Source organism: Garra rufa, chromosome 21, assembly GCF_049309525.1.
Source record: "Garra rufa chromosome 21, GarRuf1.0, whole genome shotgun sequence".
NCBI classification, from domain to species: Eukaryota; Metazoa; Chordata; class Actinopteri; order Cypriniformes; family Cyprinidae; genus Garra; species Garra rufa.
In genome coordinates this window covers 40,507,780-40,520,705 of record NC_133381.1, presented here as the reverse complement: position 1 = coordinate 40,520,705, position 12,926 = coordinate 40,507,780, and the positions used below count along the sequence as shown (strand labels likewise).

Here is a 12,926-nt window from a genome sequence, read left to right as displayed (position 1 = left end):
TGAAATCTACAGACACAAATAGATAAAGTGCTATATCGGTTTTTAACTTGAAATTCAAGGGCATTTCAATGACTCTCTAGGTCCAATACCCTCAAATTCAAGTACTTAATGTGGGGACACATTTCAAGTGAGAGCAAGGTTAGATCGTGTTACCTTGTAAGATACATTGTAACAGTTTTCATGTGTCAAACTATGCAAAAAAGCCATATGACAGAGATCAGATATTCTATTTGTCGTAACGTACAACACAAAGTTCCTCACGTCGGAAACACTTAATGTAACACGTACGAAGTGTTGGCAAATAGTGGACCGGAGGAAATAATATGGAATTTTTTTCAGAAAACTTCTTGCACAAAATAAATTCAAGCACTTTCAAGGACCTGTATCTATGCATGTTTATTTTTAAAAAAAATTCTAGAGCCTTGCAATTTTTTTTGCAGATTCACAAACTTTCAAGGATTTTAAGGAGCCGTGGGAACCCTGTATAAAAGAGACACTTCAAAGTATATTCTGGATGCTTTCTTTCCACTATCTGAAAATAGACTTAATGAAAATCCAAAAAGCCCAACACTTCACAACTGACAGATGCACTAAAAAAGTCTCCGTTGCTATTTATATGATGCTGAGATGTGCATTCCAAATCAATCACTTTTAAGGTTGCATTGAGTGTAGGATGCAGCTCTAGAAAAGATTTTCTAGTTCACTAGGGTTCAGCTCACTAGGGTTTGAAACAGAGCCACAGAAACACATGCAGATGAAGGCACCTGAGTGAGTTGAGCGGTTGTCCAGCTTTGCTCCAATGAATGGTGACCACATGCATGGCGGAGGCTTGTAGCACTGAACACCGCAGTTTGGCCGTCTGACCTGCTCGAGCCTCGACCAGAGACGAATAGTCAATGTTGAACCTGACGAACACAAAGGCCACAGTGAGTAATGGGTGAGAACATATGCTGCATAACTGCATTAACATTTAGAGATGATGTCTTGTACCTGGAAGATGAATGTGATGTGATTGATTGGGAAGAATCCACCTCTAATATTCCTCCACCGTTCTGAGATGTTCCTGTATGTGAAAGAAAATGCATTTTGTTTATGTAAAAATCTAGATATGGCTTGATTCCTTCCTTAAAAGGTTAATCTATTGATTTTATTGGACACCAGACAAAAAAATGTAACCCAGATTGCTTCGAAAAGTAACAGTGCATCTCTCTCAGCATTAATGTTTAATTTGTCAATGTTTTTTTTCAAATTATTAGCCCTAATTGCGACCAATAGTGAAAAGTATAAATGAATAGCAAGTAAATTAAGAGGTTATATTGCACTAACCTGAGACAGACAGGTAAATGTAGCGGTGATCTCTGTCACGGTCTTTCGTGGCCAAACACAGAAACCAGCCAGAATCCTGCCGTGTTATGGGACCCACCAAAAGAGAGCCGTCCGACTGCGGTTGATGCCTGAATTATCAATTAATCATCAACAAATCTAACAGAGACTCATTAAAGAAATAGTACAGCCACCGCTGAACATACTAAATATGTTTACATGCACAGTTAAAATCAAGTTACAACAGGTTTTTGTGTAGCTGAGGTTCATCTCTCTCAAAGTACACATGGCACAATGTATAATCAAATATTTTTTAAAGATAAAATGACTTTCAGTCTTTTTTTTTTCAAATTTTAAAAATAGAAAGATAATTTAAAAATATGAATTATGAGTGAGATTTTAGGTGGACTAAAGTAGTGCCTTATTATAAACTTAAAATTGGAAGGCAGGTGATTTAATTGTATGTAATAAATTCCTTTAACACAGAACATTTAGTGTAATTATTATCTCAAAGTTTTGCAATATATACACAACACATACAATGTTTGGAATTATTAAAAATTAAAAACTTTCGAAAGAAGTTTAACAATACTGTATTAATTTGGTTTAAAAATATAGCAAAAACAGTAATTTTGTGAAATATTATTATCATTTAAAATAACAGTTTTCTATGTGAATATATTGTAAAATGTAATTTATTCCTGTGAGGCAAAGATGCATTTTTAGCATCATTACTCCAGTCTTCAGTGTTACATGATCTTTCAGAAATCATTCTAATATGCTGATTTGCTTAAGAAACATTTCTGATTATTATCAGTGTTGGAAACAGCTGTGTTGCTTCATGTTGTGGAAACCGTGATACCCCAAACTTTGTTGAATATTTTTGAATGTTGAATTAGTCATTTAAATAACTAATAAGTAATTTAAAAAAGAAGTAAATACTTGTTTCCAGCAAGGAAGCATTTAATTGATCAAAAGTGACAGTAAAGACATTTACGGTGTTACAAAAGATTACTTTTTCAAATTGATGCTGTTCTTTTGAACAGTCTATTAATCTAAGAATCCTGAAAAAAATTATAGCAGTTACCAAAAATATATATATTAAGACATTTACAGTACAGACCAAATGAATGAGAAGGTGTGTCCAAACTTTTGGTCTGCACTGTATATATTTTCATATCATACATTGTTTATTGAAGAATATGAAGTGGTTCAGGTACTCACCTGGTGGGCTCAACAGGGACACCATCACGTCTCCACTCCACAATCACAGTGGAGGAGGGTCGAGGACTCACCCTGCAGGGCAACACTACCTGCTGACCAACCAGCCCCTCTATCGTGGAGGGATCCGACTTGTCTATACTCACACCTAAAGCTGTCCAACTGAAGCAAAGAAGAACAGACAGGAAGAAGAAAGAGACACGGGTACAGAAACAAAGGGAAAGGGGGGGAAACAGACATGCATAAGAAAGAAAGAAAAAAGGAACACATAACGGAGGAAGAAGAAAACATATATGACTTTATGCTGTATTATTGGGAACAGCAAAATTCCCAACATGTGCTGCAGTCACCACAGCAAGCATAAAGATCAGCCATGACCGGCTACAGCTGGAATACAGGATCCCCAAAGAATAACACCAGCCCAACATGCTGACAACTCAACCACAAGAGACCACAGGAAGAGGAAGACTCAACTAGAAAAACTTTGCTCTACAATACCAACCAGTTTTTGAAATATTCAGATAAGAGATCTGAATAGGTTAGAAACTGGATGGTTACTATTTATGAGTTTCCCTTTTGGACCAACCATAGAACATTTTTTGTTGGCCAAAACCTGGAAATGAGTTTGCATTTTAGTACTTTTGGTTAAATTGTCCTGAAGTCAATGGGTTTTTGATTAAATGCCTGAAATAAGGCATTTGTGAAGATTATATTTGGAAACGAAACATATTTTCCGCAACAATCCAAAAGTCAATGGTAAATATTGGGGTTTTTGTCAAGTGAACTGGTGTGATTTTGGCCTGCAAAAATGTCACCAATTCAGCACTTTATTGCCATTTCTCAAATCTCAGATCAGCTTATTATCATGCTCTAAACTGGCAATTAATTACTCTGAGTGAAGAGGGGAAGAAAATTACAGGGATGTTTCAGTTACTTAGTCACAGTTACATATTACTGACCGCCAAAAGTTTTTTTAAACAACATTAAGTCAAATATTGCATCTGTTGCACCTTGTTTCATTTATATTGCTTATATATTGCTTGCTGTGTGTTTAGAACAACTTGAAAAGTCATTAGGAATGTTGCCCAAAGACAAACATTAGGAACATGAGGGTTATGCCCGGATAAAATCTTTAGTAAGCTGCATCAAGTATTAGTCTCTCAGGATAAGATGGTCAGAAACAACAAAATTACTTCCTCAAAGGGATTATTGTTTGTACCTTTTGAACACTTCATTAACAGATTTGGTAAAAGCAATAGTGTTGTCTTCTGGAAATGCCCTTCAAGGACATAAACACAATGACACTTCCTTGCACCATGGAAGAAATTCCATTTTTTACTTGACACTTTATTATTTAGGACTGGGTGTTAGTATTAGGATGGGGAAGTCAATAAAAATGTTGTTGTTGGCCCTGGAACAGTTTATTGGTTGATGAGCTCTAAACCCTAAATCTGACTGGTTGACTAAAATGTTGTTCCAGGATCAACAAGGATACTGATCCATGCACAGTTGGTGAAATCAAAGCAAGCATAAGGGGAGGTGTTCTACTCTACAACAATCTGTTTGGGACTTGGGACAGACACACAAACAGTCAGGGATGATTAGGACCCCACTGATTTTATTAGTCACAGTGTAATGAATCATGTACCACACACACACGTGGGTATGGGAGGGGGAGGTAAACTAAATCAACTAAAAGCAACAGAAAAAGGAGGATAACAGTCAAGGTCAGGGGAAATAAACCAGTCCCAAAAGCACAGCAATGTCCAACATGTCACGGTGAGGAGTGTCAAATTCTACAGGGAGTGTGTGTCAGAGTATATCAATGCAGTAGATTAGTATGATTAAAAAGCGTGAGGCAAGTCATAATACATCAAATGATATTACACTGCATTAAAATTGCCAGACAAATGTGTTTTAGACATGTTATGAGTGTGTACACAGGGTCCAAAATTAACTAAACCTTCTAGTTGACCAATAAGATTTTAGGAACTTTAAAACATCACAAATAGTTTAAGTCAAACTTTCTGAATGATTCCAATCAAAGGCATACAAACACTGTCATCAGCTGAAATTTCAGGATTGTCTATGGGAAGTCTCTCCAAGTTCTCAAGTTCATTTGAGATGCAAACTTTTACTGAGAGACCAATTTAGCTTGTATATGATGCTAAGTGATACTGTCATGAGGACAAAATGTGGCAAAAAGTTAATTTTGGATCCTGTGTAGTACATATGTAGAGCTCTGTTAGTGAAGCAATGCTCACTACTTTGTGCATGTAAAAAGCATATGCATTGAACACGCCTATATATCTGTGCATGGCCTGCGGTTCCTCTCTTGGCTCTTCAGCAGGGCATGAAGGGCAAACAGCAGAAGAGAACTTACATGGACTTGGGTTTGGGCCTGGGAGAGGGGTAGAGTGATCCAGGGCAAGCTGGGGAATCTTACCTGGCAGCGAGACTGCTCTGCTGCATGACGCTGGGGTCCGGCCGGTGAGCCCAGTGTTTGTGGGTCACACCACTAGAGCTGTGGTGGATACGTTTAGGGATGCGACGTCCACCCTGCTGCAAAGACAAGACGTGCGCCTGGTCCCGCTGGCTCAGTTCGGATCTCAGGCACATCCTCTTGCATTCTTCCTCCGAGGCAAAGTTGTTGCTATTTCCATGGCAGCCACCATACCAGAAATGCATGCAGCGTGAGGCAGAGCGGTCGAAGTAGTAACGGGATGTCCACTGATCGCAAGGCCCGACCATACTGGGTAGGTCACAGGACAGAGCATGTTGTCCTGAGAAGCCAAGGAGTAAGAGACAATATGCAATCTGTTCTACAGAGTTTGAGTAGTCAACAATGTTCTTCAAATACCAGTGTTCAAGTCTAAGTCAAGGCTTAGACCAGAAAAGTGTCAAGTCTGAGACGAGACTGAGTTCACATGCTCCTGAGTCCATGACAAAAACCAAGACCAACAGACTTGAATATTACATTGTCTTGGACTTGGTCTTGCACATATTTTCATGGTCTCAGGCCTTTTGGACGTGACCCTCCTCTGGCTTCAATCTTGGCTCAGACTCAAATGAGCTGGTCTCAACTTTTCTAACATTCTGATATATTATACAGTATATCATGTTATGACTTACGATTGGTGGGGGGGTTGGAGCACCCTTCCCCATTAGTACCACCAGCGGCTGTCACACCATCATAGCAGCAACCATAGGTGGATGTCTGGCAATTTGTGGGTGCAGATGGTATATCTGACTTTGTAGAGAAAATAACAGAAGCAGAAGGGACATAAAGACAGAGACAGGAAGTGACATTAGGGCATTTTTTTCAGAGGGTGTACTATGCATAAATGCAAACTGGCACTTGTTTGAAATGGAATACTCCAAGAACCCAGAATTGTTTTGGTTCCTCAAGCTCTTCCTCTCACCCATCCTCTGACTAATCCTGTGCCTGAGACCAAAACCATGCAGGAGTTACAATCATTGACCTCTTCATGGTGTTCATAATTTCCTCCCTGCCTTCCTACAGTGGGGCCAATCCTGTCACCACTGCTCTGTCCTTGTAGATTTTGGAGATGAGGGCAACTTCATTGACACCCCACTGACGGGTGGGGCCACAAAGGGAGAAGTAAACAATCTGTGTCAACCAAACTAGGCCAATATTTTCATGAACTTAAAAGTTGCTTTCTGCCAGCCAACTTTTCTTCCAAGGACACCATAGTGACATATGTTATCACCCTTCTCATGGGACTTCCCATGTCTGTTTGGGAGGCCATGTTGTTTTGATGCACAGATGTACCTGCCTGGAAGTTTGTAGTGATTCCAAAGACCTTGATTAGCTCATCCAGGTGTTTTTAATTAAGGGTTGGGGAAGCCCTGATCTGGAGGATCTTGCCATTAGCATGGCTGGGTGTGTGTGGTCGATATTGCTCAGCATGGGCCTCTTTGGGTGGCGGGTGCCAGTTCAGAGCCAGTGCTATTGCCGGTTCGGAGTTGGTTCGACTGGCGAGCCTTCTAAGAACCGGTTAACAACAATGGCGGATGTTGCAACCTACATCGGCATCCAAGCACAGCGAATCCAACATGTTAGTGTTTAGCTGCTATTTTAAAAATGGCAGTCAAATGTTTTTTGTTGGTGGAGGAAACCCTGCCCCCAGCCCCTGATGCAATCGGTACTTAATTCTAGACCAGCAAAGTTTTGGTGCTACTTACAAACCACTTTTCCTGGCTCAGAGCTGGTGCTTTGGGTGTCGAAAGGAGTAACAGAGTACCTGAAGCTCTACCTCTTGCCATTCCTCATACTGTCCCTGAGCCCAAGACCAATGAGGAGTTTCGAGTGTCATTGAATTCTTGTTCACACTTCCCTCCCTGCATTCCTACAGCGGGGCAATCTTGTTTCCAATGCTTAGTCCTTATGGACTTTGGTGCCAAGGGCAACTTCAGTGACCCCTCACAGGCAGCCAAGTGGGGCCACAAGGGGGAAATGAACAATCTGTGTGGCTCTCCATCAAAGACCTGCCAGCTTGTAGGTTGCCACAGCAGTTCACTGTGGACCTGATTATCAAGGTCCTATTCTTCAGGCTTTCAGTCTCACCCATGAGTCTCATGCTAAATGTGTCCGTCATGGTTCTTTGAATTCTCCCATCCTTAGTGCATGTTTCATAGCCACTAATTTTCACTCGCTGTAAGAGAAATGGGAATGGATGCACTGGGATAACATGATAATGTGTATCATGGTTTTGTGTGCATTTACTTTGTAAAATTACTTTTAAAAAGCTCATATCTCTTTGTTCATCAGAAAAGCTCTGTATTACCGTTCCTCGATCTTAAACTGTAAAGGTGATCACACTTTTTCTATGGCAGCTCTGAGACTAGAATGGTTCACCGTTGAAGATTAAGGCTCAATTGATGTTTTTAAATCAGTGTTAAGATATATTCATTTTCATTCATGTTTGAATATGTTTTTTTGGTCATGATGAATTGGCAGTTTGTTTTTAGCATTGTCTTTTATGTAATGATTTATGTAACTGATTCATTGCACAGTACTTTGGTGTACCTTACTTTTGAAAGTATGACTTTGAGCATGACTCTATAAAGAGGTTTTTGGTGGGAGTGTGGTAGGTGCTTACTGTAAAGAAGTCTGAATGTGCTTTTAAGTACACTTGTTGTACAATTGGAAACAAAATGGAACAGACAAAACCTGGACTTGGTTAAACTACTGAAACACTGTTTTGGAGCATTCCAACCTTACTTGATATGTGCAAATGAAACACTTACTGCTGGCGACCAGTGTGTCCAGGAGTCTGGACAGCCCTCCTTGTTGGGACCTTTGGCTATGGTCACACCATCATCACAACAGCCATGCCTAAGAGAAGAGCATTTGCATTACACTTATGATAAAATGCAGAATAATGTCACTTTAGGACCTTACATCCATATAAAAATATGCGCTGTACCGCAAATAATTATAATAAGAAACCAGCTTTTGTTTTAGACAAACATCTCTCAATTAGTCTCTTTTATTAACTCATGCAAGTCCATGTGTACCTGCTCCATGTGCATGATGGTAGGCCTTGGTCCTGGGGACAGCCTTGGTGCCGCGGTCCACCGGCTGGGGTATTTCCATCAGGACAGCAGCCATAGTAGGTCTGGCTACAGTGAGGTGTAAGGTTGTTTTTTGGAGTTTCTGTTGTGATAGGCAATAAAAAAACAACAACAAACTTATTAAACGTTCCAGACAGAGAGCTTCTTCACAAAGCAGAAAGGATAATATTCATTTGTTACTGTTATTCTTTAAATGACTTACACTTACTTAAATGCCTTAAAATTATAAAACACTTAACATTATTATAATGGAAAGAAGTCATCAAAGATCAGCCTTACATACAGCATGTGTGTATGAATGGAAAGATGGATGGATGGACAACTATGTTTAGAAACAAACCTTGTGCAGAATCCTCAATGTATGGCAGGAAGCCCTGAATGGTGTTATCGTGACCTGTTGGGTCCTGCATGCTGGGCACCTCTGCTCATACCAATAGGAGAGAAAGAGAGAGACTTTAAAAACAGAGTTCTGTAACAAACCCTAAAAAAATCAGCAAACATTTTTTGAGATCATGCATCATATGTGTAAGTCAATGCATACCATGAATGGAAGTGTGAGGAGCATATAAAAAGTTCAAAAAAGCTTGTGTACCCTGAGGCCTGTAACAAGGCTGGGCGTTGCATTTTTCCACGGTGGGAGGTTTGGGTTTGGACTGGCACTCCTCTACCCTGTATAGGTTTCTCTGTCTGTCTGAACAGATCACCTGTCGTTCCCGCAGCCCCGAGCCACAGCTCTTAGAGCACTTGAATGAGAGTTTATGAGCAGGTAAGCTTATGTCATATTTAATCAGGAGGGAGGGTGCATGCTCATCCAAAGGCTTGTCTGTAAATGAGGGGTGGATTCTTTCTTACCATGCCCCAGTCTCCTATATGCCAGCGAATGGGGCTCCTGCAGACGGGCATCTCACAGGCTTGTGTCCTGGGAGGCTTCGGTTGGGTCCCACATGCATAGTCCTCCAGAGAAGCGCCATCTGAACCCACACACACCACATCTCTCGTCTGTTTCCCAGAGCCGCATGTCACAGAGCACTACACAAACATTAACAGGTTTGAACTCATGCAGGAATCCACTGCAATATATAATCAATTAAACTGTAAAGCAATCAAATACTAGAAATGTACTCGAAGTGTTTGCACACAGACACATCACAGATTTTGCATAACAATAAAGCCTAATTATAAATCATTAATATGTTTCTAAAGCCTAATTAAGAATCGTTAATATGTTTTTACATTGCAATAATAATTTTAATGATAATTAGCACTTAGAATCGAGTAGTACTATTAGTTATAATATAATATAATGCATTAACTGACAGTAACTAACAATAAGCACTGCATTTGTTACAGTTTTATTAATCTTTGTTAACAGTAGTTGATAAAAAAATACAACTGGTCATTCCTCATGTCAATTCAGGTCAATTAAATATTAATAACAGATACAAATTGATTTGATTTTAATAATGCATTAGTAGCAGAAATTGACATTAACTGTGATTAATACATGTTTAATTCATTGTTAATTCATGTTAACTAATGTAGGTAATTAAACTTCATTGAAAATTCTCATTATTATCAATGAAGATTATTGTTGCATTACTATAATACCATATTTGTTCTTTACTGTGTTTCAGTAAAAAAAAAAAAACGATTTAAATTAGCATACAACAAATAATACAAATAGTACTATGATTGTAAACAACATTTTTTAGCATTATAAGAGTTACTAGAAATTATTAAGAATGTGCTTAATTGTCATAAATATAATACCTCTATGCAAAAATAAGATTAATTTTCATTAAATAAAGTAATGAAGTACACAGAGCTGGCTAAATTACTTACAAATTGAAATCCGTTACTGATTCCAAATTATGTGACAAAAATTGTAGTTAGTAACGTAATCCATTACATTACACATTTTGGGTGATATAATCAGAATACTTTAAGATTACTTTTAAATTTACCTAACTTTATTAAATTGATTTAAGTAGGATAATATTGTACCATTTTGACATAAAAATACAAAGAGTAAAAATTTTAACTCTTATTAATTAATTAATGTTTACTACCCAACTCTAGAAGTACATCATATTTAAAGAAACTGAAGTTTTTGCTTTGACTTAAAGGGATAGCTCACCCAAAAATCAAACTTCTGTCACCCCCAAGCTGTTCCAAACCTCTATGAGTTTGTTTATTGTGTGGAACATAAAAGAAGATATTTTGAAGAACCAAACAATAACCAAGCAGCTGCTGGTAGACAATGACTTCCATAGTAAGGAAAAAATAATACCATGGAAGTCAATGGAAGTTCCGGAGATTTGCGTTCAAATGGAAGTCAATGGAAGTTCCAGAGTTTTGCGTTCAACAGAAGAAAGAAATTCACACAGGTTTGGAACAACGTGAGGGTGGTTAAAGTATGACAAACGTTTAATTTTTGTTGAACCATCCCTTTAAATTCATTTTCATTATGACTCTGACATATTATCAACAGGTTTTTTTAGATTAATACACACACAAAAAAAAAATCTGAATTGTTCATAAAGTTATATACCTGATTCCAGTTGGAAACTCTGTATTGAGCACATTTCTGCATGTTACAGTTCTGTTGGTTGAGCGGTCTGGGCGCGTAGGAAGCACACTGTGAATCCTCAACCACTCTTGATCCTGCTGAGTCGTGAGACATACACTCCACTCTCCTCACCTGAAGACCCCCGCCGCAGGTCACTGGACACGGGTTCCACTCCCCAGTCACCCAGCTGAAACACATACACACATATTAGCAGAAAAAAAGCACAGCGACAGTGAGTTACAGCATTTAGAATATTAATTTAGCCGGCCTACTCAACACCAGTTCCCACAGTGCCAGTCTAACCCAAAGAAATGGCACGCTTTGGGTCATTTACATTCATGGATTATGATAGTTTTCTAGGTTAAATACAATTTAAGATCTATTAGCACAAAAATATTTTGACTCGTCTCTCAGTCTTGCACTTACAATGGCAAGCGACCAAAGCATAATTCATCCTTTTGAGGTGGGAATTGACCATATGCACAGATTACATCCTTGTTTTAAACAGGCCAGCAAGTCATTTCCGGTCAACTGTACTGTGCTAAAATAGGAGTGTACTTTGCTCGTTTTCTCTACATAATCCATTCACAATCAAAGAAAAGTTTTGTTTGACATTTTTGTTTCAAAAAATGACAAACACGAGTAAAAAAAAATATGTGAGTAAATCGGCCAAATATGCATCATTGCTATGCTTGACAGTAATAACCAGACGAAACATCTAACAAGCTGATGTCAAAAAAGAGCTGTGCATTAAATGATGTAGTTATTAAATTTTTTAAAAAATATTTCAAATTCATATCGATTCATATTGAGTGCATTATTTAATTCTTATTTTTTCTTATTATTATTTAACTTATTTAATTTGTAGTGAACTATATATAAGTATTTAAATAATTCACCCTTATAGGCTGTTTGTGTCTGAGCTTATTTATTTATTCAGTTGTTTTAATGACTTTCTGCGCTTGCTAAACTCTAAACTTCAGTGCGGTAAAAGCACTACAATTTATTATACTAGCAATTTTATAATACATCGAAAAGCAAGACATCTTGAAAAAACTAGGGAGTTGAAATGGCAGCTGCAGTGAATGATTGATCCTCTGCTGCCACCTTCTGGTTATTTGGGTAATTTCATGTCTTTTTCATCTTAAAAAGACATTGTTTTCCATGAAAAGACATTTTTTGGGAGTTTTTCAACATAAGTTCAACTAAATTCAGGCAGAGCAGGACAAGACGAGCGGTTAAGGTTAAAAAAAATTAAAAATGTAAAAAACAAAATTCAAAAATCAACAAAAAAACAATTGTTTCGCTAGAAAAGACCCTTCTTCCTTGGCTGGGATCATTACAACTGCATTTGGAATCGTTTGAAGTCGCATTTAAACTACATTTTGAAAGTTCAAACTCTGGGCATCATAGAAGTCCACTATATGGAGAAAAATCCTGAATGTTTTCCTCAAAAAACTTAACTTCTTTACAACTGAAGAAAGAAAGACATGAACATCTTGGATGACAAGGGGTTGAGTACGTTATCTGTAAATTTGTGATTCTGGAATCCATAGATACTGAAAGCGAAAGTGCATATATTTGTTTTAATAGCATATTTTAAACAATTATCCACAATGTTGTTTTTTGTCTATTGGATTCTGTTTTAAGCACAGTGTGAACATTTTTGTTTGTTTGCACAACTGATGGACGAGTCAAAATGATTTACAGTGGTAATTGATAGCATGCCACAGAAATTGCATTTAACCTAGAATATCTGAGTGAAAAGACGAAAGCTATTGTAATAGTTCACAAATACACACAGCTACACATGTAACATGTAATAAGCATGTATTTCTGCATTCTAAAAAAAATACAAGGACAAAGCAAGTGTTCACAAAATCACTTGGCCTGTCAAAGTCGAGCAGGTGCTCCCAGAAACCTGAAGACGAGAGAAAAAATATGAAGATGAGTCACGGGGGGACAAAAGAATTCAGTCTCTCCCACAACAAAAAAGCAAAAGCACATGTTCTCTGGCAGGTCGATCTGCTCAGGGACCACGACAGTTTCAGGTTTCTGTACATGAACATCAGAGAAAAATCCCAAAGGGTACCGCCATGACAAACGCTGCTTTCTACTTCATACGATTAACTAAATCAAAAGAACACATTAAACCAGAGACACACAGATCATGGACTTAACAAAACATCTATATCATACATGTAGGCCATGATTT

At 38.1% G+C, this 12,926-nt stretch overlaps 1 protein-coding gene across 2 annotated transcripts in view; it reads right to left on the bottom strand.

The window, feature by feature from the left end:
• Nucleotides 1-12,926, bottom strand: part of paplna (papilin a, proteoglycan-like sulfated glycoprotein) — a 42,107-nt gene that overhangs the window by 4,759 nt on the left and 24,422 nt on the right. For both annotated transcript variants that reach the window (XM_073826647.1, XM_073826648.1), the window contains 12 exons: nt 10,694-10,898; nt 8,995-9,171; nt 8,735-8,885; nt 8,483-8,563; nt 8,086-8,224; nt 7,816-7,903; nt 5,677-5,794; nt 4,991-5,327; nt 2,548-2,706; nt 1,327-1,454; nt 991-1,063; nt 765-905 (listed from right to left, as the gene is read on the bottom strand). In XM_073826647.1, the coding sequence (XP_073682748.1) occupies nt 765-905; nt 991-1,063; nt 1,327-1,454; nt 2,548-2,706; nt 4,991-5,327; nt 5,677-5,794; nt 7,816-7,903; nt 8,086-8,224; nt 8,483-8,563; nt 8,735-8,885; nt 8,995-9,171; nt 10,694-10,898 (1,797 nt within the window). The remainder of the gene's footprint in view (nt 1-764; nt 906-990; nt 1,064-1,326; nt 1,455-2,547; nt 2,707-4,990; nt 5,328-5,676; nt 5,795-7,815; nt 7,904-8,085; nt 8,225-8,482; nt 8,564-8,734; nt 8,886-8,994; nt 9,172-10,693; nt 10,899-12,926) is intronic.